Genomic DNA, 26,293 nt, shown 5'->3' with positions numbered 1-26,293 from the left:
AAATAACTAAAATTGAGCTTGAATCTCAAACATACCCTTTTTATGTGTTCTGTGCATCTGTGTGCACAGAAGTGTAAGAAAGACAAGAGGTGAAACATTTATGTGAAACATCTTGAGGGGGGAGGACAATCGGGATCAGGTATCTATAACGGTACGGGATGGAGAGCTGACCCAAGATCAGTTTTGTTTTATCTTTACTCAAGCCATGACCAAGGGGTGCAGCCATGCAATACCTAAAAGCAGTCTGCATAAAATCAGTGGCGGTGTTCTGCAGCCACCAAGCGGTAAGCAAAGATAAAGCATATTAACTCACTGGGTGCAAATCAGCGGTTCCTCTCCGAAACAGTAGACGGCGTGTTCTACGAAATCGTGTTTTGATCCGCAGTTATTCACCAGCGAAAAAAAGAACAGATGCGCTTTTGAAGGAACAAAGAAAGGAGGTCGGGGTGAGTTCATTTTCAAGTGTATATTCTTTCGATAGTTTTGCATTTTACTTTTTGAAAAGGTCAGATGGAGTTGGAGATCATTTCACAACTGAATAGAATTGTATTTTCATTCAAACTAAGTAAAATCTGCATTTACTTGCAAGCAATGCTTAGCTAACGTTCGCTAGCTAACTGTGACTCCATTCATAGACGCTAACTGCTTTAGCGCCCATGAACGATATCCTGACCAGGAGAGGTTTTGTTAAGAGCCCCGACGCCTGCTCTAAACATTAACACGCATCGCTTGCGGTACGTTTTTGGAAACTTAAGGAACGTATCTTTCATATCAGCGAGAAATAATTGACAGAACTAAAGGTTAAATTACTACACCTTTTTTATAGGGTTGGTGTTCCCACAAGGCCATATCTCCAGCTCTTGTTTACGGAAGCCAGACAGAAAACATAGGCGGCCACCTGTGCTAATGAGCTATCTAGCTTGCTTCGAACACCTGGCTGTGTACGCAACAGTGGGGAGGAAGTGTAGTTCTTCAACTGGAGAAACACAACTTCTGTGCAATACTATAAGTGTTTATTTTGTATTTGAAAGTTTATCTCTCACTGATATGAAAGATAAGGGGCATATCAGCATATGTTTAGCAAATTAGTTTGAAGGAGTGGCTATTGACTTTATCTGAAAGTTAAAAACACCGCGTCGGAATTGTGGGTGAATGTAACCGCTGAAAACCTTACACATGGAAAAGGGTTTGACCACTTATCGACATTTTCCAACCATTGCGTCATCACATTGGCATTGTCGGCTAGATTCTCACACACTGTTATCTTGTATTTTCTTCTGTATCAAGTCAATTACTAATTGCAATTGGTTAATAAATCTAAGTGTTAAACGCCTGACGAAATTTTGACATGAACAAAATAAGTTTGATAGGCCGGTTTCAACCAACGTGGGGTCTACCGCCTCCTTCCGTTTGCTCTGTTCACATCGTGGCGATGACAACTAAAATTAACGTTAATTTACTTGGCTCAGTATGAGGCTCTGCGTTTATGACTAGCTAAACTATACTTAATTTATGAAAGTAAAGATGTTGCTAGGGTTCTGGAGAACGTGTCTATATGCGTAGGGTGCCACTAATTCCAAATACGAAATAAAGTATTTTTTTTGCATTTTCTATACCGCCACACTAGGTCCTGTCCATGAGTTTGCGTCCGATCTACCGAGCTGCATGCGTGAACGAGAGCTAGTCTGTCAGTATAGAAAGTGCTTTAAATTAGTTTATTTCATATTTTAAGGAAATTGCACCATGTTTTGTATGCAGCCTATTGGTTACATTGTATTTATGGAGCCAACAGTGTGAATCCTACTGTCTGTTTCCCAGATGCCATAATCTTTCAATCTCTTGTACTGGGCAGCACTAGCCATTTTTGGCATTGTTATTATTTTCCTATAACAAGCTCAATGTTTTTATTACAGCACCGCCAATGACGAGAATAGCTTGAAATCCACAATCCCTCAGCCAAGATGTCAAGTAAGTAGATATTTACAGTTGAAGTCGGAAGTTTACATACACCTTAGCCAAATACATTTAAACTCAGTTTTTCACCATTTCTGACATTTAATCCTAGTAAAAATTCCCTGTCTTAGGTCAGTTAGGATCACCACTTTATTTTAAGAATGTAAAATGTCAGAATAATAGTAGAGTGATTTATTTCAGATTTTATTTCTTTCATCACATTCCCAGTGGGTCAGAAGTTTACACACACTCAATTAGTATTTGGTAGCATTGCCTTTCAATTGTTTAACTTGGGTCAAATGTTTCGGATAGCCTTCCACAAGCTTCCCACAATAAGTTGGGTAAATTTTGGCTCATTCCTCCTGACAGAGCTGGTGTAACTGAGTCAGGTTTGTAGGCCTCCTTGCTCTCTCACACTTTTTCAGTTCTGTCCACAAATTTTCTATGGGATTGAGGTCAGGGCTTTGTGATGGCCACTCCAATACCTTGACTTTGTTCTTAAGCCATTTTGCCAAAACTTTGGAAGTATTCTTGGGGTCATTGTCCATTTGGAAGACCCATTTGCGACCAAGCTTTAACTGCCTGACTGATGTCTTTAGATGTTGCTTCAATATATCCACATCATTTTCCTGCCTCATAATGCCATCTTTTTTGTGACGTGCACCAGTCCCTCCTGCAGCAAAGCACCCCCACAACATGATGCTGCCACCCCCGTGCGTCACGGTTGGGATGGTGTTCTTCGGCTTGCAAGCGTCCCCCTTTTTCCTCCAAACATAACGATGGTGATTATGGCCAAACAGTTCTATTTTTGTTTCATCAGACCAGAGGACATTTCTCCAAAAAGTAATATCTTTGTCCCCATGTGCAGTTGCAAACCGTAGTCTGGCTTCTTTATGCCGGTTTTGTAGCAGTGGCTTCTTCCTTGCTGAGCGGCCTTTCAGGTTATGTCGATATAGGACTCGTTTTACTGTGGATATAGATACTTTTATACCTGTTTCCTCCATCTTCACAAGGTCCTTTGCTGTTCTGGGATTGATTTGCACTTTTCACACCAAAGTACGTTCATCTCTAGGAGACAAAACGCGTCTCCTTCCTGAGCGGTATGACAGCTGCGTGGTCCCATGGTGTTTACACTTGCGTACTATTGTTTGTACAGATGGACGTGGTACCTTCAGGCGTTTGGAAATTGCTCCCAGGGATGAACCAGACTTGTGGAGGTCTACCATTTTTTTCTGAGGTCTTGGCTGATTTCTTTAGATTTTCCCATGATGTCAAGCAAAGAGGCACTGAGTTTGAAGGTAGGCCTTGAAATACATCCACAGGTACACCTCCAATTGACTCAAATTATGTCAATTAGCCTATCAGAAGCTTCTAAAGCCACGCCATCATTTTCAGGAATTTCCCAAGCTGTTTAAAGGCACAGTCAACTTAGTGTATGTAAACTTCTGACCCACTGGAATTGTGATACAGTGAATTATAAGTGAAATAATCTGTCTGTTAACAATTGTTGAAAAAATTACTTGTCATGCACAAAGATGTCCTAACCGACTTGCCAAAACTATAGTTTGTTAACAAGAAATTTGTGGAGTGGTTGAAAAACGAGTTTTAATGATTCCAACCTAAGTGTATGTAAACTTCCGACTTCAACTGTATGTCCATTTGTTTTGAATTGGAGTGGCAGGTAGCCTAGCGCTTAAGGGTGTTGGGCCATTAAAGTCTCTGGTTAAAATACCTGCGCCGACTAGGTGAAAAATATGTCTATGTACCCTTAAACAAGGCACTTAACCTAACCCTAAGTTGCTCCAGATAAGAGCGTCTGCTAAATGACAACCCCAAAAAATGAAAGGGGTCCAAATGAAAATACTGCACGGATTCACCTCAAGACTAAAAGGTGACATTGGTTGAGAATTTTCACCAGTTTAAAGAACTGTGACCTGTATTGTAAAAGCTGTTATTAATGAGTACATGGGACCAATATAACTGACATGTAGGTTTAGATACAGGTTAAATGCTAATTGCATTATAGAGCTTAATTGATACAGGGAGTCCAATATACTCTTTTTGTTTTGTATGTCTAAACGTTGTCTTCACATTTTATTTTACACAGAAAGGCCATCATATGCACCTCCCCCCACCCCAGCCCCCACAACTGTAAGTATCACACACCATCTAACACCAGTCCTCCCATTTTCTCCCAATGCCAGGGGAGTGGGTCTTCTATACAATCAACAGGAGCTCAGTAATGTACGGTTGGGCTGCAGGACCGCACAGACATATTAGCTTGGGATGTTCTGTCAATACATTTGCAAGTATGTGGCTCACAGACAAACATTTTCCCTTCATCTAAAACACATGCTGCTATACATTTTGAACATCAATAGATGGAAGTAGAACTGGCCAGTTACCAGCTGTTCACCTCCCTCTTTGCTATCTTTTTATTTTGTGATGCTCCTATGACAGAAACAATGACTATGCAGTGCATTTTTTTTTTCAAGATGGCTGCTTTCGCATGACTATGCTCTGCAAATCATTACCCCCAAAACTCTCCTTTTCATTTTTTCTGTCCCTCCCCCTTGTTTGTGTCATTTCTCATTTGTGTTTTGTCTCATTTGTCTCCATCAGCAAGTGCCCAACACCCCTGGGTTTGTGGGGTACAACCCATACAGCCATCTGGCCTACAACAACTACAGGCTGGGAGGGAATACCGGCAACAGCAACAGGGTAATGGTAGGACCAATGCCATCCAGGGCTAGAGCCCAAGGAGTAAGGCTGGCTATTCCCTGAGTGAGAAAAGGATAATTGGGAGAAAGGGGAAATGAGTGTCTGGTACAAGAATAGAAGAGTGAAGGAAAAAAAAAAAAATATATATATATATATATATATATATTCAACATGCAGGAAAGGATACTTTTTTTGGGGGGGATAAATGGTACAACAAAAACAGCTGCTGGTCGTGGTCAAGTGAGGTCAGTATGCCCCAAAGTCCTCCTATAGTCTTCTGTAAAACAGACACGATCATCTTACTCCAACTGATTTGATGATCCACCAACCACATGTGATTGTTTGTTAGAAGTGTCACCAGCTCCCCTCATCTTGTCCCACTCCTTGATGCGAAAGCATTTCATGTTAGAGCAGTTGCCCCTCTGACATGCTCCTCCCCTGCTTGTACAGCCTGCTAGGGAGCACCAGCATGTTGCCCCGTTCCATCCAAGGCTCATGACTTGGCATGTCAGAGGCTCATACTGGTTGGTGTTTTAATCACAAGGCAGCCAAAACTGATAGCAGCATTCATTTGAATTATAGCCCTCAACACTGAAAGGGCAATAATTTGTCCTCTACATACCAGCTATGCATGAAACACTATCCAAAAAATAAGGTGCAACATTTTGGAATGAGTCTCCTTAAGAGCTTCACTTAAAGCAGATTGTCATTTTCAGTTGTGGCCTGCCCCTTTTTCAGTTGTGGCCTGCCCCTTTTTCATAGTAGTACATAAGTGTTTTCTGTAATAACTATGTCCATTGGTTTGACCTGTTGATCTTTTCTTTGGCTCTCTTTCCCAGAATTCCTCAGGAATCACTGTTCCCAAGCCGCCCAAACCGCCAGACAAGCCGCTGATGCCCTACATGCGGTACAGCCGGAAGGTAAGCAGGAAGGTAAGACACCCACGGTGTCTACTTTTACTGCTTGTACAGGGGGTCGCCCAGCCAACCGTCTGGATGGCCGGGGACCCCACTGTTGATGACCCCTGGTGGTATGTTCCTCACATCTTACCCCCTCTGGATTGGAGGTCGGAGACGGCTGAGTTAGCCCACCATCCGGATCCACTCCTCTTCAACACCTGTCTTCATTGTTGGTTCTGTCTGTCCTTGTTTCTGTGTGACCTATTGTGCTTGCTTTCCCTTTGTCTCCTCCAAATCAAATCTTTCTCTCCCTCTTTCTTCCTCTTGTGTATTTATATACATTTTCTGGCTTAGTTGCTGCTCTGTTTTGACCACGGTGCCTCCTTTTTGCCAGGTCTGGGACCAAGTCAAAGCCTCCAATCCGGATCTGAAGTTATGGGAGATTGGAAAGATTATTGGTGGCATGTGGAGGGACCTCACTGAAGAGGAGAAGCAGGACTACTTGAACGAATATGAAGCGGAAAAGGTGAGGACAGTTTGCAGTTGGGAGCTGCAATTTTACAATGCCCTAGCTATTTTGCCTTGGGTAAATGAGTCCAGTCCTTTCACTGAGATTTTATACTGTCTCTCTATAGATTGAGTACAACGACTCCCTGAAGGCCTACCACAACTCACCGGCTTACCTGGCCTACATCAACGCCAAGAACCGTGCCGAGGCGGCTCTGGAGGAGGAGAACAGACAGCGGCAGACCCGCGTTGAGAAGGGAGAACCTTACATGAGCATCCAGCCTGCTGAAGACCCAGATGGTAATGGCCCGGGGACTAGAAATTCTGTATCTCCTGTACTTTCTTTTGTTTATCCATATTGTGTGTATTGAAAGCCAACGTTTGTGTGTCTCCTTTCCATAGACTATGACGATGGGTTTTCCATGAAGCACACGGCCACCGCTCGCTTCCAGAGGAACCACCGGCTCATCAGTGACATCCTCAGTGAGATTGTGGTGCCAGATGTGCGCTCTGTCGTCACCACTGCACGCATGCAAGTCCTCAAGCGCCAGGTCCAGTCCCTCATGGTGCACCAGGTAAGTAAAGCTGGTGGAAAACACACACTGGACTGCAATCACACAATAGTCTGGTTTGACACTGTTGTTCCTTTCCACAGAGGAAGCTGGAAGCAGAGCTGCTGCAAATAGAGGACCGGCACCAGGACAAGAAGAGGAGATTCCTGGAGACTACAGACTCCTTCAACAGTGAGCTCAAACGGGTATGTGCCCCCACCCCGCAGTGTCCAAAGTGAGAATCACCTCATACAAAGTGCAACAGCTGATAGCATTAGCCGTGCTGTGATGATGGGTTTGTATTCTGTGCCACTCAGTAGCTGTTCAAGTTTGTCTTTGTAGCTCTGGTGTGTTGTACAAAAGTCTGATTGGTCGTAACTGCTCAAAGCTGCAGTGTCTAAAACTAGATGTGTTTGTGTGTGTGCAGCTGTGCGGTCAGAAGGTGGAGGTAGACATGGAGAAGCTGGCAGCAGAGATTGCTGCGGCAGAGGAGGCTGCTAGGCGGCGGGCGGAGGAGAGGGAGAAGGAAGTGGCGGAGCAGGCAGAGAAGGCTGCCCAGGAACAGCAAGAGCAGCAGCAGGCGGCAGCGGCCTCCGCTTCGTCTACCCTGCCCATCACTGAACAGAACACCCCACCAACCACAGAGACCAAGGAGGACCAGGACAAGCCAACCCCTATGGAGACGGGTCAGTCATACCAACATCACACTAACTACAGGTGGAGGGGGGCACGCGTTGTGGTTAAAGCATTTTCTCTATTGTTATTTCAGTAACTTGCTGTTTGGAGTAAGAAAAAGCCTGATACAAGTAGTGCTTTTATTGCAGTAACATGTTAACCATTGTGGCATTCAGACTGAGCATTGTGGTCAATGATCATTACAATCTACACAAAGACACCTGACCTACACTTTCCTCCTTCCCTTCAGAAGAGACTCCTGCATCAGAGACATCTGAGACCCAGCCTGAGGCTGAGGGCACACCTGCTGCAGAGAAGCAGCAGGGCCCGCCGGTGGAGAGCGTCACAGACGAGGGCACCAGTGACAGTACCGCCCCATCCGAGAGCAGCACCGGACCCCCTGCAGACCCCCCTGCTTCAGCTGAGCCTGCCCCAGAGGAATGCCCAGCCAGCCAGCCCTCCCAATAACATCTCTGTAGAAGGGCACACCTTTCTCTGAGCACAACCTGTAGACTAGGGCCATGTTTTGTGGGCACAGTGCTGCATATCAAAATATTGAAATGTATAGAAGTGATTTCATGGTTAGAGATGTCCATAGTTTTGTACATTCTGTATGTTATTTGCGATGTTGTGCAACCCTGTGCCCATTTAAATATGACCCTGTGATGTTCTTCCACCATCCCCACACTCGGTTTGTGTGTTTGACATTTCTATTGATCTTGCAATGGACCTCTGGATTCATACCACAAGCCAACAGTTCCTCTTTAGCTATTGCTATTGGCGTTGATAGAACAGGGAAGGGCCTTGGCCTAATTTATTCCATACCCAATTGACAACGGTTTTTACATGCTATTTTTGTTGCCTATTTTTATCTAACTTTTAGTTAGTAATCAATATGGTGTGGACTGTTAGTGATGGATTAAATTCAGAATTCATATGAAATGGCCAGTCCTTGAATATCACCTATTATATCACAGCAAATGGCTGATTGTGAACTGTTTTACATGAGCTGTTTGCATCTGCACAGCTGTGTCAAACCCTGTTGCTGTGTATCACCACTAGAGAAATGGTCACGATGAACCTCAGATAAAACCTCACGCTTTCAAATGACTGTTTTTACTTGAATTTGAATGATTTTAGTATGCCTCTGCGATTTGCATCTTTTTTGTACTGTCAAGCCTCTTGCCCAAATAAAAGTAATTTCTGTCTTTCTGACCAGTGGCTTATTTCAAATGTTTGATTGGCTTTCTCTAGATGTAGGCCTACTGATTGCTTAGACTGCCTAGTCATAACTCAGCATTGTAATTTTGATAAAGCGACAATATATTATCAAAACTTAATTATTTCAATAAAAAAAAAAAAAAGTGACTTTTGGACTACTACTGTAGGTAAAATCTCGTTGACCATTGGGGAATGTGGTTGCATGCCTACTTTTCTCACTTTTCTTTCCTCATCGCCTTGTCTGCCATCCATGCGTCGTCACACCTCTTTAAAAGAGGACGAGAGAACAGCAGACTGTCACAGTGTCGATATCAGGAATGATGAACAGCCGCGCGCTTTGCCTCTACGTCGCGCTCCTCTACCCGATCCCCAAAACATTGACGGAATACTCAACCAATACTGACTCGGAGTACGAGTTTGGGGATTACCGGGGCAAGTGGTGCATAGACGACCACGGATTTGTGTATAGCATCGGGGAGGTGTACTATCCCAGTCCATCTGCTTGTCCGTGCACCTGCACTGAAGACGGACCCGTGTGCATACGACCCAAGTGTCCTCGCATTCATCCTCGATGTACACGGATTAAATACAAGTCCTGCTGTCCAGTGTGTGAGGCAGTTAGCAAAGTGTGTGTATATGGTGGCAAAATGTACAGAATATTCGAGGAATTCAGGGTGAGATTTATTTTTTTAAAGAAAGATGACTAAAATGATCCATCTACTTTAAGTGACTGTGTACATTATCCAAGGTTGGATCTTGGAATTTGTTTATTATACTCTATTATACTCATAATGTCAAGTAGTGTTTTTTTGTGTGTCTAGCCTGATGGTGAAGATGGGGACATTGGTTATTTATCCTCTATTGCATGAGAGATGTAGGCCTATTGTCAAGTGTAATCATATCAGTACTCTCCATCAACAAGGGGTCATGTGGGGGTCGGCAGGTGAGATGGCAATTGAAAACAGTATTCAGGTATTACAATGATGCATGCTTCATAGGTTTCTCAAGTATTATGCTTCCTTCCAAATGACAGGAGAACACAGAGTTTAACTTTAGAGAGAATGAAAGTGAGTGTGTTAGAAAATATGTCTAAAGGTGTGTCTAACCTGCTGTTTCAGTTGTCACGCTGTGAGAGATGTCGTTGTGAGCCCAACAGGGAGGTGTACTGTTCCATCTCTGACTGTCCTGCACCACACTGTGTCAACCCTACATATGAGCCCAACCACTGCTGTCCTGTCTGCTACACTGGTGAGTTCACTTCTACAAACACACAACGTTCCAACACAGTTAATGGTCTCTACCCTCAGAAACACACAATTTCTTGCACACTAGTTTACATGTTATAATGATAGGGTGGACATACACACACAGAGATGTGTTCTGTATAATTTGACCTGAACATACAACGCAAATATACAGAATCCATAAGCCTGGTCATATGTAACTCAAGCATTTCACTGCACCTGCTATAACATCTGTGTATGCGACCAATAAATGTTGATTTGATGTCAACCATAAATAATTAGCTTTGACACAGCGTGTGATATTGATTATAAAGAGAGCTGCAGCTCTTCTTATGTAATGTTTACGATGGCAGTAGTTGGCTGCTGCCCCCAGTTGGAGTCTAAGGTAATCGATATCTTCAATGTTTCTTTAATCACTGCTCCACTGCACTGGTACCATCTGTACTGTGCGTTCAACATGATATGTGCATCATATTCATATCAAGCTCAATTATTAGTGCGAGTCAAGCCAAGGAGTTTGGAAGTATTTCAAATATTTAGTCACTGATGTGGGATCCAAGCATCCTTAGATCTAAACTATGGAATTCAGCATTGCACATATTACATAACTGAAGTTAGACACTGGATAAAGAGGGATGCAATCAAACAGCTCGATAGTGCTCTGTCCAACACAGGAATAGTAACTAGCCCCCAGCCTGGTGGGGTAGTGGGGCATGGGGCCAGCCATCCAACAGCAGGCAGTAAATTAACAGCTTGTGTGTGCGCCGTATATAGTTCAATCAGTAAATGAATCACATTTATTTATAAAGCCATTTTTACATCAACAGTTGTCACAAAGTGCTTATACAGATACTCAGCTTAAAACCCTAAAGAGCAAGCAATGCAGATGTACACTGAACAAAAATATAAACACAACATCTAAAGTGTTGGTTCCATGTTTCATGAGCTGAAATAAAATAAAAATATAGGACAAAACACACATCACAACAAGAAACCACAACCACACACACCACAACACTAAATAACACTACATAACACGACACTACATAACACAACACAACAATATCCAGCTACTTCGCAAACCCATTGAAGAGTGGGACAACATTCCACAGGCCACAATCAATAGCCTGATCAACTTTATGCAAAGATCTGTCGCGCTGCATGAGGAAAATGGTGGTCACACCAGATACTGAACGGTTTTCTGATCCACTCTCCCACCTTTTTTTATGTATCTGTGACCAACAGATGCATATCTGTATTCCCAGTCGTGAAATTCATAGATTAGCGCCCAATGAATTTATTTAAATTCACTGATTTCCTTAGATGAACTGTAACTCAGTAAAATCTTTGAAATTGTTGCATGTTGCGTGCATGTTCATAAATAATTCCCTTTGTCTTCTATAATAAGTTGGAATTTAAAAAAAAAAAGTTTGGTCTCCACACATTGGATTTTCAACATTGAAGAAGCAATTTAGTTTTTTGAAACTTAAGTTTACAATTTTAATAGAGAAAATAAAAACAAATGGCATGGACTCAGTTATTAGCACCCAAGAGCTAATACTTGGTTGCACAGCCTTTGGCCAAGAGACAGTAACTGCTGACAAACGCTTCTTGAAGCCTTCAATTAGCTCTCTTCTACTGGAAGTTTGGCCCACTCTTCAGCTGCAAACTGCTCCAATTCTGCAATGTTTGAGGGGTGCCTTCCACCAACTGCTGTTTTCAGATCTCGCCATATGTTTTAGATGGGAATCAGATCTGCTCAACGCTGGCCACTCCAGAACAGTCTAGTGTTTCTTCTTGAATGATTCCTGGGTGCTTTTTGATGCGTGTTTGGGTTTGTTGTCCTGCTGGAAGACCTACAACCTTCGACAGACCCAGTTTTTGTACACTGGGTTGTAACATTGGACTGATAATCTGCTGATTTTATGATGCCTTGCACATGTTCAAGGCCCCCAGTACCAGAGGCAGCAAAGCAATCCCACAGCATTACTGAAGCTCCCCCATGTTTGATTGTAGGAAGGGTCTTTCTTTGAATGCTTAATTTGGTCATCAGTAAAGATAGTGCTGATTTGTATTGTATTGGTCCACAGAACATTTTCCCCAGAATTTTGGCTTGTTTAAGTGGGTTTTTGCGAAGTTCAATAGGCGTTTCTTGTGTAGGGAATTATTTAAGAAAAGTGCAAGTGTGCCAATTTATTTGGCCACAACTGTATGTCTGCCTTTATGGATGTGTAAGTAACTCTACAAAGTATAGCATATTGGTGCTGCAAATGACAGTAGGATGATTTTAATAAGACTACAGAAGTTTCTCATCGCAATGCTAATAAAAAGAGCACATTACGTACACAGTTAACTGTCAAAAACGTATGCAATTCACATTTATGGTGACATCTGATATAATATCTATTTATTTTACATCATTTTTCTGCATCCTGCCTACAGGGCCCAATTGTTTTGTGGGCGACAGAGTGATCTCGGCAGGGGAGCGAGTAGAGATAGACAAGCAGACTGTGTGTTACTGCACCTACCGGGACGGCACCTGGCAGATGCACCCCCATGCCACCTGCGAGCAGCGCCCGCTGCCGGACCCCGATCTCAACCCCAGCCCCTCTGAGCCCCCCGGGGAAGACAAAACCAAGCAGATGGACAGGGACTTCCGCCCCAGGCTGGACTGGATCCCGTGAGCAGGCAGGAGGGTGGGTGTGAGGGTAATAGTGTGCCAAGGGGAAATGGGGAGATGATGGGGCAGGTTGTTTTCCGTGCCCTGCTGAGTGCAGTCTGCATAGGGCTTAGGGCCAGGGATGACCTACTACACCACATTATACAACCACAATAACATTACTAGCTAGTAGTGTTTGTGCAACATTATGTAAAACGTTGCACACAGGGACAATATATGGTGCACATTCAAGACAATACACAACTGTAACATATAGTTCCGTGAAATTAATTTGTCTCCATTTTCCTTCACTTGCAGTAGTCTGGTTTTGTCGTCAAAGGGCTGGTGTTAGTGGACACTTAAGGGTAGAGATGGTTGCAACATCACCCTTTTATTAATCTCAGGTTTACACCAGTACACATTAACGTTGCTCTGTATATTTCTCCTTGACTACTGTTGTTTCTTTAATAACTTATTATCCATCTCAGAATGGTTCTAATGCTGAAATGTTCCCTTTTTCTGTATGTAAATTGACTTGTGGTTCTATGAAGTGTAGCTTTGATGGACATATTATCAAATAAACATCAGGAACCGTATGTATCAAGCGTCTCAGATTCAAGTGACAATTTAGGATCAGTTTGCCTTTAATAGATTACAATGAATATAAGATTACATGGGTAAGGGGCCCTGACCCCAGATCAACACTCCTGAGACGCTTGATACGTACCCAGTTGAATGAATGACAATGTCCCATTCTTATACTTGTTTACATGCAGGCAAGCTGCTACACCAGGGGTAGGTAACCCTGTTCCTGGAGTGCCACAAGTACTGCAGGGTTTTGTTCCAACTAGGCACCACATGACCAATTGATCAGTTCAGTGATTGCCTAAATTCAACACACCTGGTCTTCCAGGTTCGTTAAATCAAAAACATGAAGTGGCTGCGGCACTACAGGACCAGGATTCTATCGGATCTCAGGGCTCTTACATGAATTTGTCACTTTTGTCTTGCCTTCTAGGTTACCCACGTGGTAATTTTGTAAATATATATTATTTTCTGGTACTACATGTACCCATCTCGTTATTAAATACAACTTGTTTTTGTGTTGGCCTTCATCATATCCCTCAATGCAAACTTAATTTAGGCTCTTAGATAATGGATTTGTATTTTCAGCCGTGAAGATAAATTCTCCATAAATTATTTACCTCTGCTATCCATAATTTAGTCATCCATAAACATTGACAAGTCAAGTTATCAAATATATCCTGATGTGAACCACAATTCACTGGCCCCTTCTGACAATGTTTTGGGCTCCCGAATTGCACAGCAGTCTAAGAGACTGCATCTCAGTGCTGGATGCGCCACTACAGACCACAGTTCAATCACGGGCTGTATCACAACCAGCCGTGATCGGGAGTCCCAAAGGGCGGCGCACAATTTGCCCAGTGTCGCTACGGGAGGGTAGGCAGTCATTGTAAAATACAAATGTTCTTAACTGATTTGCCCAGATTTAAAAAAAAAAGGTAAAAAGAAAAAGAATAGCTGTGTCAATGTTGTTGAACATGCTCCTGTTCTTACACCCAGTGAGACTAAACAGATGTATACAGTAGATACTGTGTAGTTTGACACTGCCTTTGGATCTTGCAAACAGGACACTGACTTTACAACGGTTTTTATTGAAAACAACAAGCCAGGGTCAAGGATCACGCTATGCTGCCAGCATTTGAAGCAATCCTGGGCCACAGGTCTGCACATTCCTTGGCCACCGGTCCTGTGATGGCCGAACCTGTAACACAGAAGACAAATTTAGCCCACAACAAAAATGATAAAATAGTGGACAAGATGCCTTTGGCCTTGCATCAGTGCAGTAACATTTCACTCTTTGCAGACCTGCCATTTACAATGTGAACAAAAACAGTTATGGAGCTCATGCATCCACAAGAAAACTACATACTCAATTTGACTGCATTGTCTTGATTTGAACATCCACACTTTACTTTGGTTGCTGACAAACAAATCACCGTTTCCAGGTCAAATCCTATAACGTTACCAACAAAATAACCCCACTTGTCATTGTAACATCAAAATATGACATGTAGCAGTGAGATTCTCTACCCCTCTCCCCAAGTGAATTTGAAAGGAATGGACATGTGTGCATACCAAGCCAATTTTTTTAAATCAATGACTGAGTGAGGACGTACACACTTCCAGGAGAAAGGTAGAGAATCACACCGCTTCCATTATTTCACTATATCTAAATGTATTCAAAGGATGACCACTATCCAGTGAACAAATGTTTCATCACTGATTGAGATTGGTCAGCCAAAATGAGACTGCCATCTCACCCACAGTGATGATCTTTCTGTACCCTTTCTCGACAACTCACCGAGCTACTGACCAGACAAAGCAAGTGCTTTTTGAAGGGGTGTCATTTATATTTCGCAACAGAGTATTAGAAAATAAAATGTACTGCTCAAAATCCACATCCAGAATTTGAAAAGCACTCAAAGAAGCCCAGCCAAACATCCTTATGAAGAACCTTCATGACTTGGGATGGGGGACCAAAGACTCAAAATCCCAACTCACCTTTCATTTCTCCTTTGACATTCACTATGACCCCCGCATTGTCTTCAAAGTAGAGAAACACGCCATCCTTTCGCCGATAGGACTTCCGCTGCCGTATCACAACTGCAGGATGCACTGTGGGAAAGAGGAAGACTATCAGAATCTAGCTACCTGACACCATCAGTTAAACGATTGGTCTGGGACTACTAGTATGGTGAAAACTACAAGCCATTTTAAAGACCAATCGAATTACTATGCCAACCGCCATTAGCAAACCGCCATAATCTCTTGATTAGCTAGTCCCAGTTCATCCTATTCTAGTAATTGAATACATAATGCAGAACACTCACCCTTTTTTCTGAGTTCTGGTTTGCCTTTCTTGACAGTGGCCATGACCATGTCACCCACACCAGCAGCGGGCAGACGGTTCAGACGTCCCTTGATGCCCTTGACAGAGATGATGTAAAGGTTCTTGGCACCTGGTGAGAAAGGGGGAAGAAGATGGTGAATATATGACAGGTTGGAGATGGCCACTGCCCAGGCTTGATTCAAGGTACAGATCCTTGTAGGCCATTTCAAGACAAGGTTGAACTACATGACATGTTCCATCACTGATTGAGATTGGTCAGCCAAAATGAGACTGCCATCTCACCCACAGTGATGATCTTTCTGTACCCTTTCTCGACAACTCGCCGAGCTATTGACCAGACAAAGCAAGTGCTTTTTGAAGGGATATATATATATTCTAACAGATCTGAATGTAACATACCTGTGTTGTCAGCGCAGTTGATGACGGCACCCACTGGGAGACCCAGCGAGATGCGAAACTTCGCCCCAGATGACCCACCACGTCCTGAACAAGAGAAGAGACTCCATTTAAGTAAACTTTGCATAGTGCAGAGACCGAAAACACACTGCTTAAATCAAGCAAATATTATCCAAGTTGTTCCATCACGGATTGAGATTGTTCAGTATAGGTGACTGCCATCTCACCCACCAGTGATGATTACTATACCCTTCTTCGACAACTCACCCAGCTACTGACCAGGCAAAGCAAGTGCTTTTTGAAAGGGGTTCAACTTCACATTTCGTTATTTTCCTTTCAGATTTAAACTACTGCCAAGAACATGCAACCACAGTACTATGTGTGAAGCATGGTACAAAAGTCACCATACAACCAACCCATAAGGCCTCAAGATTAGAAGTGATTTAACACTGGCTAACATTACCACTTGCACTACAAAAAGGCAGCCCATGTTGACAGTTCTACCCCTTGTCTAATGCACCCAACTAGGGTAGCTTGCAAAGTAATTGGCCAGTTAGCTGTGAGTAGGCTACTTGCTGTAAGGTGATAGCTAGCTAGTTAGCAATTACTTGCATGGCCTGGGAGAAGAGTTAGAGGAAACTAGCTAGTTGGCAAAGAAAATAACGTTCAAGCCCAGATTAAATCAGTGCCTTTGGTTCAATGTTGGAGTTAGAGTCCCCCTTTTTAAAGTAAAAAAAAGACACCGTGGCTAGCCGGGGAAATCATTGCGAACACTGAACACGTAGCTAGCTACATTAGCTAGTCAGCCTAGGGCTTCAGCGGTGTCCATGATTCGCAGTCATGCCTTGCTTTTAGTCAGAGACGCTAAGCTAACACGCACCGGCTGAAACGCCACTCACAAATTAGTAGTTCACCTGCCACTCATTTGTTGGACATTGTACGGGAATGGCAACTGTGCTTATACGTGAGAGGGATTAGAACACACGCTCACCAATTCATGTATTTTAGCTAACACGCCAAAAGCTAATCAGCTAAATGCCAGAAAAAAATGGCTTCCGCAACAAAGTCATCCCTCTGAAAAATGCTCAGTCCTTCACATTTTCAAGAAAATATGAATGACAATTATTCATCAAACGTCCATTATCCAAATAACTTTATGTTCCTATGTTAGACATTCTGCAAACGGGTAGATGAATGTGGATTTTTCTAAGCAAGTCTCTTACCTCTCTTAGACATTGCTGCAAAAGGGAAAGAGGAAGACGAAAAAAGGAATCATGGGATATAAAGTTCCGCAGACATACCAGATATTTCACGTCCGGTCGATTAAGCCTATATCGCCCTCTGGTGTTGGCGACAACAGCCTACAGGTGGCGGTCATAAACAACTACCAGAGCGTCTCTGCGTTCAAAATTGAAACAAACTAAACATTGTGCAACTTCATGTGCAATTATTTACTAATTGTCCAGTCATGAATGGCAGGGGTCACACGTGGAACACTGAAAACAGTAAAGAAAAAATGAGGTGAGTGAAGTGTGTGTATAAACCCTGGGTGACTGACAGGGGACGCTGTATTGAAGCCACCTTGGTACTCCTCAATTGTAAAAAATAATATTTTGGGGAGCTATATAAAAGCATATGTTGATATCTACATTCGTTTTTGACATTTTACAGACACATATTACAGACACCTTAATGCTTACTTTTAAATTACATTAAGTGAGCTAAACATAAAAAAATATATATTAAAAAAACATTTTACTTGAAAACATGTAAATACTTAAATAAAAGCAATTTTGTCATTAATTGAAATACTGTAGAATTCCATTCATTCCTGGAGGACTGTGCCTACTAGTAAGTGCCAATATGGCTTCAAAGCCTCTCAATGGCCAATACATAGAATTAGCAATCCAGGGTGTATATACACTATATACTGCTCTTGAAAATAATTAAGAGACCAGTGCAAAATTAACAGTTTCTCTGGTTTTACTATTTATAGGTATGTGTTTGGGTAAAATTAACATTTTTGTTTTATTCTATAAACTACTGACAACATTTCTCCCAAATTCCAAATAAAAAAAAAATGTACTTTAGAGCATTTATTTCAAATCAAATCAAATCAAATTTATTTATATAGCCCTTCGTACATCAGCTGATATCTCAAAGTGCTGTACAGAAACCCAGCCTAAACCCCCAAACAGCAAGCAATGCATGTGAAAGAAGCACAGTGGCTAGGAAAAACTCCCTAGGAAAAACTCCCTAGAAAGGCCAAAAACCTAGGAAGAAACCTAGAGAGGAACCAGGCTATGAGGGGTGGCCAGTCCTCTTCTGGCTGTGCAGGGTGGATATTATAACAGAACATGGTCAAGATGTTAAAATGTTCATAAATGACCAGCATGGTCAAATAATAATAATCATAGTAGTTGTCGAGGGTGCAACAAGCACGTCCGGTGAACAGGTCAGGGTTCCATAGCCGCAGGCAGAGCAGTTGAGACTGGAGCAGCAGCACGGCCAGGTGGACTGGGGACAGCAAGGAGTCATCATACCAGGTAGTCCTGAGGCATGGTCCTAGGGCTCAGGTCCTCCGAGAGAAAGACAGAAAGAGAGAAAGAGAGAATTAGAGAGAGCATATTTAAATTCACACAGGACACCGGATAAGACAAGAGAAATACTCCAGATGTAACAGACTGACCCTAGCCCCCCCCGACACATAAACTACTGCAGCATAAATACTGGAGGCTGAGACAGGAGGGATCAGAAGACACTGTGGCCCCATCCGATGATACCCCCCGGACAGGGCCAAACAGGCAGAAACTGACAACTGGTCAAAATAACAAAAAAGTTGCAGTGCTGTCAGACCTCGAGTAATGCATGTTTATTCAGCGCATGTGACAAATACAATTTGATTTGATTGGACTCTGGAGCAGTGGAAATGTGTTCTCTGGAGTGATGAATCATGCTTCACCATCTGGCAGTCCAACAGACGAATCTGGGTTTGGTGGATGCCAGGAGAACGCTACCTGCCCCAATGCATAGTGCCAACTGTAAAGTTTGGGGAAGGCCCTTTCCTGTTTCATCATGACAATGCCTCTGTGCACAAAGCGAGGTCCATACAGAAATGGTTTGTCGAGATCGGTATGGAAGAACTTGACTGGCCTGCACAGAGCCATGACCTCAACCCCATTGAACACCTTTGGGATGAATTGGAACGCCGACTGCGAGCCAGGCCTAATCGCCCAACATCAGTGCCCTACCTCACTAATTCTCTTGTGGCTGAATGGAATCAAGTCCCTGCAGGAATGTTCCAACATATAAGGGAAAGCCTTCTCAGAAAAGCGGAGGTTGTAATAGCAGCAAAGGGGGTACCAAATCCATATTAATTCCCATGATTTTGGAATGTGATGTGTCGATGAGCAGGTGTACACATACTTTTAGTCATGTAGTGTGCATCATTGGTGAAGACAGACGGGAAAAGGCGAAGCTTATCTTTGTTGAGAACAAAATTCAACAGAACAGAGCTACTGTAGACATAAGGCGCACAATTCATTAGACACTTGCCATCAAAAAGTATCTATATTATGAGCAAAAGCGATATTGCATGCTTATCTTTGAAGCCATTTCATGCAAGGATTTTATCTTTGTGAGAGGGATGATAATTATAGCAGGTGTTGATAGGAAGAAGAAGGATGTGGTCTGTGTGAGAGGAGGAAAAAGATAGTGGAGTTGGAGGAATAGTCTAACAGTAGCAAAGGAGTGAGGATGTTGAAGACATCATGTAGGAGGGAGACATGGAGGGAGTGGATGATGTTACCTCGGAGGAAGGTTTTGGCTAGGGTGAAATAGTGATTCCTCACAAAACCCAGAGAAACAAATATTTTGGTGAGTTTCACGAAATGTAATCCATAGAATAGTCCTTTGGAGGAAGGATTGTTGACATATTTGACACTAGTATCTAAAAGCATAATTGAGAAATAATTAATCAAAGTTGGCATATTTATGTGTTAAACCTAGCAGTTGTGAAACTGTGGAAAAATATACCTGCTCTGTCCTCACTGTGTTTCTTAATAACAGTTAGACAGCTAAACCCAATAAATTCCACAAATTCCATTTTTGATGGGCATCCCAGTCATCAAGCCAGAGTCATGTGTCTTACTACACTGCCTAGTCTGATGTCACACAACCATAAATATATATATATATACACACACACACACACACACACACACACACACACACACACACACACACACACACACACACAATCATTTTATATATTTTTTCAATTCAAGGGGTGCTGCAGCACCCTCATTACCCTTACTTCCTGCAGCTATGCACACAATGCAAACTCAGTCCTGTGTGGCTCAGTTGGTAGAGCATGGTGTTTGCAACGCCAGGGTTGTGGGTTCGATTCCCACGGGGGACCAGTACGGAGAAAGAAATGTATGCATTCACTACTGTAAGTCGCTCTGGATAAGAGCGTCTGCTAAAATGTAAATGTATGATGCAGAATCATTTTTGACATGATTTTTGCTGCCTCCCACAGGAAAAAAACTAAGTTGGCTATATTATGTGTTCACTTATAACCTAAATCACTTTATTAGGCTCACACACTAAATTAATGTTTCCCCTAGGATAAAATAGGGCATTTAAAGGGGCATTTCTGTTTTGCCAACTGACACAGAATTTAATTATTATTTATTTATCATTATAAAACTTATTGGATAGACAAAATCTGTTGTTTAATGATTTTTAGCACTCAATCTACAACTGTATAAAGACAACTACCTCCCTTTTCTCTACATCCTCAAATCATTTTTACCAAATCAACTTTGCCATTTTTCAATCATTTAAATGCTGTTGTCGATAATAGCTCATTGCAGCCAGTCATATGGCTTTCTCTATCTATTCAATCAGAATATTTCAAATACCTGTGAATGAGAGGCTAGCTGCCCTCATAATGCCCACACATAGACCCCCACCTAGTTTTCTCTCTCTCTCTCTCTCTCTCTCAAATTAAATTAAATTTCAATTCAATTTAAGGGCTTTATTGGTATGAGAAACATATGTTAACATTGCCAGAGCAAGTGAAGTAGATAATAAACAAAAGTGAATTAAACAATACAAATTAACAGTAAACCTTACACTCACAGAAGTTCCAAAAGAATTAAGACATTTCAAATGTTATATTATGTCTATATACAGTGTTTTAACGACGTGCAAATAGTTAAAGTACCAAAGGGAAAATAAATGAACATAAATATGGGTTGTCTTTACAATGGTGTTTGTTTTCTCTCTCTCTCTCTCTCTCTCTCTCTCTCTCTCTCTCTCTCTCTCTCTCTCACTCTTTCTTCCTGTCGCTCTGCCTCTCAATTCTCTGAAGCGGGGATGTGCGCGCTAGAACAGGAAATGAATGCAGACAGCAGAGGCAGGCAAGCTGCGACCGGCACACACACAAAGAGTACTCTCCCTCACACACACATTCTCTCTCTCTCACACACACACACACACACACACACACACACACTGCCCAGAGCTCCTCCAACCAGATCTGGAACCTTTCAGCCCCAGGTGAAAAGACAGAAAGCGGAGGAGGGGAGTGGAGGCCGGCCAGAGGAAGAAGAAGGAGAGGGCAGGGGGGATCAGTGAGAAGAAAAGAGCGAAAGACAGAACAGAACTACCTGTTAGTGAGATCTGGGACTCTGCTGAAGAAACCGTGGGAGCTGGGAACACAGGCTATAGGATGATTCTGCTGTCCTCTTGCTCCAGGTACATTTTCTGCAAAAACCTTTTAATAGACAACTTATTTATGTGGTGATTGTTGTACCTTATCATACCTTGTTACTCAGAAGTGTATGCTTTGCTTTTTTTTTGCTACGGCAGAAATGTCGTTTGATGGTTCTGTAGGGAAGTGGGAGCTTTTTTTAACAAGCCAGGGGCGAGGGCTCTAATTCGAATGTATGAAAGCAACACATGTTTAACGTTAGATGCCCAGTGTGTGGCTGCTGTTTGGCTGTCGTTGTCTGTGTTTGACCAATCTCATACTTAGTGAAAGGGTGAAAGTTCACCATGGATGTTGTTGTGATTCTGTCACATGCGAATCACTCGGGAAAATGACGATTGTGTCACATGTTGATCTCTGAGAATGATCTTGTGGTGTTTGGTCAACACCCCAGTGGTCATGATTCATATTCATATCTAAACCTTCACCTTCAGGTTTAATTTTCCATAGCTTTCTGTGGCTAATCTCAGCATTTGATTTTTATGACAGCCATACATTCAGAGATAGTATGGGTGTCCCTTTATATTCCTCTGTTTTGAGTGTGTGGTTGAGTGTGTTGTTGGGTGTGTTTACAAGACAGGAACATATTGAGTGTATGTGTCCCTGGAGTGCTCACACTACATTCCTTCCCCTGCCTGGTTGGGGTGGGTGTGGAGGGAAAAAGGGTAGTGCCGTGGGCTCGGTTATACACATACAGGTGTAGGATCTTAATTAGATCCCTTTTTTGTTGCTGAGAGTGTTCCTGCACCGCAGGAAATGCAGATGAGCTTTACATACATTCACTGTAAACACACACTCTCACATAAGGTTGTTTTAACAGTATTAGACTTTTCATGTAGCCTACTTTTGGCCAGCTAATACCATAACCACCGATCAAGCAACTTTATGGACTAAACTTTCAAGTCCTGTTGCTGCAGGAATAATTTTCTGCAACAGTATAGATGAAATAAAGATCCTACATCTGTACAGGACACATTCCAGCAAGTCCCCCCTCCCTCCTACTGAGATACTTCTCTGTCTCACAAACACCCACACCAACATCACCTTAGTCAGGTGTTTTGGTGAATTTTTGAATGGCAGAAATGAACCATTGGTTATGTGACTACTTTTATTTAACTAGTCAAGTCAGTTAAGAACAAATTCTTATTTACAATAATGGCCTACCGGGGAACAGTGGGTTAACTGCCTTGTTCAGGGGCAGAACAACCATTTTTTACCTTGTCAGCTCGGGGATTCAATCTAGCAACCTTTCGGTTACTGGCCCAACGTTCTAACCACTAGGCTACCTGGTTAATGTGGTTGTATTAACCACCGTCACTGCTTTTCTCCTGAATCTTTAAAGCTCTAAGATTATGTGCCATTGTTCTGCCTTGAGCTCAGCATAGCCTTATTTGAAATGTTAACAAAATCAGAGAATAGAGAGCAGTTCTAAATGTGGAACAAGGTTTAGTGTCGAGGCCTGGGAGTGTGGAGTGCCACAGTTCAGAGGTGTCCCATATTTGCAGTGGTAAGCTAAGCAGTGCAGCCTTACTCTTTTCCATCCTGGACATCCTGCCAGGAACCAGAGACACTGAGTGAGGTCAAAGGGAGCCCAACCAGAGGAAAAAGAGAGGTTTCCGTATTTAAACACAGGCTGAATGGGATCTGCCTCCTCCAATTGTTCTCTCTTTTCATCAGCCTTTTTGAGTTGGAGGGTGTTCCTCAACAGCATAGACACCAACCCAGCAAGGATGTTGGGTGAGTGTTAGATATTGTATTTGTTATTTTGAGTTCTGAGCAAGTGTTAAGACATTAATGCTACAACAGACTCTTTCTAAAAACAAAAAGTCTACAATCACACTTGATAAAGTTATGAAAACATTGTGCATTGTAAGAAATATATGCATGTGTGTGAAACGGTACAGTGAAAGGCAAGAACAATGTACAGAATCTGTTCTGAAAACATTTTAGAAACGTTTTGAGACCCAGAAAAAGTTTGCTGGGATGGGCACTCTTTTCTGACTTGCACTGACATGATGAATCACTGCATTGAGCATATCGATCATTCTTCTCCCTTTCTGTTCTTTCCCAGAGGGAGGGAGTCACTGAAATGTTATCAAGTCGTCAAACAGGTTATTTTTCTCTACTAGAAGCGCCCTAGTTCAATCCTATGAAACTCAGCATTTTCACAAAGCCCTATTTGTTATGTCATGTTATGAGATATGGATACATGAGCAGTGAGCTTGGCACTGAGAGTTTGTGTGGCTTTATCTCTGGAGCCGGGCTAGGCGCTCCCTTCTTGGGTTTCTGTTCCTTTGGTAAACCACAGGATTGCCATTCCGGTGGGCCAACTCCCTCCCTCTGTTCAGTGTAGAAGCAGAGGCTGGGCTGTTCCGCTCTCTCCATCTCCACCCTCTGCTCTCTCAGGCTGTGGTGGTTCTGCCCTCTGCAGAGGACCCACTCTGCTATTCGGGCATGCTGGAGCAGGTTGTCAGCGATATAGGGAGGATGGCTCGGCTGCTACAGATGTAGGTCTGACTCTGAACAGATAACCCACAAAACATCCCCAAAGTCTAAAAATGACTATGGAATGGTGTAGGTTATTCAATTGAAATGCACTGCCTTGCACTGGAGGCCCATCTAATATGTCATCCAGTCTGTTAGCCAGTTTTGTTGTTAGGTTGGAGTGAATGATGGGAGTGGCTTACAGGTTCTATGCAGTGGTGGAGCTGGAAGGGGCCAGTGTTTACAGTGTAAACAAAGTAGAGAGGGATAAAGGGAATAGCCGGCCAATTATTTTTTTCTCTTTTCCCCTTCTCTATCTTTCTCCCCTCTCTCTCTCTTTATCTCTAAACCCTCTTTCTCTAAATTCTCTCATCTCTCTTTCCTACCACTGCAGCGACAGACACAGAAAGGATATATCACATGACTAGCCCTGCCTCATTCCCTCTCCCTCCCCAGAGTTATTTTTGATTGTCAGTCCTTCGTCACTGGTTAATTACCCAAGCAGGGAGCACATCTGATCACGTAGTAGAATCAGGTTAGACCAGAAATACAAGCCAGACACGTTGTAGCATTAGTAGACGTGCTCCGTGCGCTGTTCTACTGGTCTATGGGAATTGCTCTAAGAGAAGTTGGTGCATAAGACAAATGTATTGAGAGGAGACACCTGTACAAGAACATGCTGTATGCTATGTAGTGTTAAAATACACTGTCATTATGTTTGACTACTGGTATTTGGGCCTGCACACAATGGCAAGCAGTATGTAGAGTGTTAGTCATTAGTAATAATGAAGAAAGCCATTCAATCTACCTGCAATTGAGAATACTGACATAAAAACATAGAACAAGCATACAAATGCAATGTATTTTCATTTTCAGTGTTGAAATAGGCAAATACCACCTTTTCCCTTAGGTTAAATAGAGTTGTGTTTCCTTGAGTGGTAGACAGTGTGTGGTTTAGCGGTGTGGTCTGAGATAAGAGAGACATATATGTTTGTGGGTGTGTGTCTGTGTGATATTCTCAAGATGTGAGAGAAAGAGGGGTCACTTGGTTTCTATGACGACATGTTTTGACTGCTCTAAATTGGCATTGCGGAGAGAGGTCAACTCGTTCTCACTTTGACACGTCACGGTAAGCTACTCTTAAACAAGACCAAAACAGGCTATGATGTCACAATGGACATGGAATTTTCCTATTGTGTGTGAGGTCTGTTAACGCACATGTGTGTGTGTGTGTGTGCATTGTATGTGCATGCATGTGACGTTTAAGCTGTTCTAAGGTCAGTTTTGAGCCCTAAGGATTACAGTTAGTACTAGGGTATTAGTGTAGGATATACTGCTCCCAGATCTGTGATGAGGAACGACTTCCATTGCAAGCACATCATGTTTCATGATGTCTGGCCCGCCACGGACTGGTTGGTGTTATGATATATTTTGGCATGTTGCTGAGAATAACACTACTTTTTCCTGCTTCTCTCTTTGTGTACGCCCCATCCCAGCCAACCTAAAAACTACCACTAAACTGTCACACTCGCAAATCAAGCAATGCAGACATTCATTAAAGTCCTAAAAATAAGGGTTAGCCAAATGATTGACTGGGACAAACAAACACGCAGAGGAGAGGAGAGACAAAGGGTATTTATAGGATGTTTAAAGCTTAGGAAAGGCTTCCGGTGCTGTGATTTTTCACCAATCAGGGAAAATCTGTAATATTTACAATGACCAACACCATGAAAATATCATACTCTACCAAATAACATCATACTCTACCAGACTAGTTAGTTAGTGCAACAAGAGGTGACTACACTTGTGTGATGAGTAACCTTGCCAGAGACCTGAATACTTGCATTGGCTCCCCAAGATAATACCTAGGGTTTAGCTTAACAGGCTAACGCAATCTGGTGACATGCATTGTCAGAACAATCATTTAGGAAAGCTAAAAGGGAACATATGACATGTTCTGCTTTTTTCATGACATAACACTTGTCCATTTTAGTGCTTAAAACAGTACATTTTAAGCCCTAAAATGGATATGCATATCAACCAAATCAAATGCATTCCAACCAACTTCCTTAAAGGACTTATAGGAAACTTCTAAATGGACAACAGCATTATCATGACATGTCATTTCCACATTTGCTGGATTGACAGAAGTCCAGATGTGTCACAAGCAGTGATCTATGTGCTGTCATGATATAGAGCTATAGGGGGTTGACTATTACAGTGAGGGGAAAAAAGTATTTGATCCCCTGCTGATTTTGTACGTTTGCCCACT

The 26,293-nt window shown here is 42.5% G+C and overlaps 4 protein-coding genes across 15 annotated transcripts in view; 3 read left to right on the top strand and 1 right to left on the bottom strand.

Moving 5' to 3' along the window:
• The first annotated feature begins 315 nt into the window (after positions 1-315).
• On the top strand, positions 316-8,521 carry LOC106607186 (SWI/SNF-related matrix-associated actin-dependent regulator of chromatin subfamily E member 1). Of its 10 annotated transcripts, none has more exons than XM_014203881.2 (11): positions 316-446; positions 1,914-1,968; positions 4,061-4,104; positions 4,576-4,680; positions 5,514-5,594; positions 5,968-6,099; positions 6,209-6,380; positions 6,483-6,655; positions 6,736-6,837; positions 7,059-7,317; positions 7,557-8,521. In XM_014203881.2, the coding sequence occupies exons 2-11, from the start codon at positions 1,962-1,964 to the stop codon at positions 7,772-7,774; spliced, it is 1,293 nt and encodes a 430-aa protein (XP_014059356.2). In that variant the 5' UTR covers positions 316-446; positions 1,914-1,961; the 3' UTR covers positions 7,775-8,521. The 10 variants fall into 10 exon arrangements, with proteins under 10 accessions (XP_014059356.2, XP_014059351.2, XP_014059357.2 ...); XM_014203876.2 differs by having other exon boundaries at positions 5,514-5,606; XM_014203882.2 differs by having other exon boundaries at positions 317-446; positions 4,576-4,674.
• A 288-nt stretch (positions 8,522-8,809) lies between these two features.
• LOC106607185 (von Willebrand factor C domain-containing protein 2-like) lies at positions 8,810-13,627 on the top strand. The gene is made up of 3 exons (XM_014203875.2): positions 8,810-9,201; positions 9,646-9,775; positions 12,214-13,627. The coding sequence occupies exons 1-3, from the start codon at positions 8,845-8,847 to the stop codon at positions 12,453-12,455; spliced, it is 729 nt and encodes a 242-aa protein (XP_014059350.1). The 5' UTR covers positions 8,810-8,844; the 3' UTR covers positions 12,456-13,627.
• Positions 13,628-14,093: 466 nt separating this feature from the next.
• Positions 14,094-17,016, bottom strand: rl23 (60S ribosomal protein L23). The gene is given in 5 exon segments (NM_001140665.1): positions 14,094-14,216; positions 15,017-15,130; positions 15,346-15,474; positions 15,765-15,848; positions 16,985-17,016. Coding segments are annotated over 5 exon segments (423 nt in total). The 5' UTR covers positions 16,998-17,016; the 3' UTR covers positions 14,094-14,133.
• Positions 17,017-21,181: 4,165 nt separating this feature from the next.
• Positions 21,182-26,293, top strand: part of LOC106607181 (rho GTPase-activating protein 27) — a 51,731-nt gene continuing 46,619 nt past the window's right edge. Inside the window, exon 1 of one of the 3 annotated variants that reach the window (XM_014203867.2) lies at positions 21,182-21,524. The gene's annotated coding sequence lies outside the window, so the exon portion shown is untranslated. The remainder of the gene's footprint in view (positions 21,525-26,293) is intronic. The other 2 variants (XM_014203866.2, XM_014203868.2) reach the window with 2 other exon arrangements.

This window comes from Salmo salar, chromosome ssa06, assembly GCF_905237065.1.
Source record: "Salmo salar chromosome ssa06, Ssal_v3.1, whole genome shotgun sequence".
NCBI classification, from domain to species: Eukaryota; Metazoa; Chordata; class Actinopteri; order Salmoniformes; family Salmonidae; genus Salmo; species Salmo salar.
This window is presented reverse-complemented; position numbering and strand designations above follow the sequence as displayed.

Bases quoted from the DNA above. Each gene is read 5' to 3' on its own strand.
- LOC106607185 (XM_014203875.2), top strand. From the start codon at position 8,845: ATGATGAACAGCCGCGCGCTTTGCCTCTACGTCGCGCTCCTCTACCCG. The intron at 9,202-9,645 runs GTGAGATTTATT...CTGCTGTTTCAG, and splicing joins GAATATTCGAGGAATTCAGG to TTGTCACGCTGTGAGAGATG. The intron at 9,776-12,213 runs GTGAGTTCACTT...TCCTGCCTACAG, and splicing joins CTGTCCTGTCTGCTACACTG to GGCCCAATTGTTTTGTGGGC.
- LOC106607186 (XM_014203876.2), top strand. The intron at 4,681-5,513 runs GTAGGACCAATG...TCTCTTTCCCAG, and splicing joins GCAACAGCAACAGGGTAATG to AATTCCTCAGGAATCACTGT. The intron at 6,656-6,735 runs GTAAGTAAAGCT...TCCTTTCCACAG, and splicing joins AGTCCCTCATGGTGCACCAG to AGGAAGCTGGAAGCAGAGCT.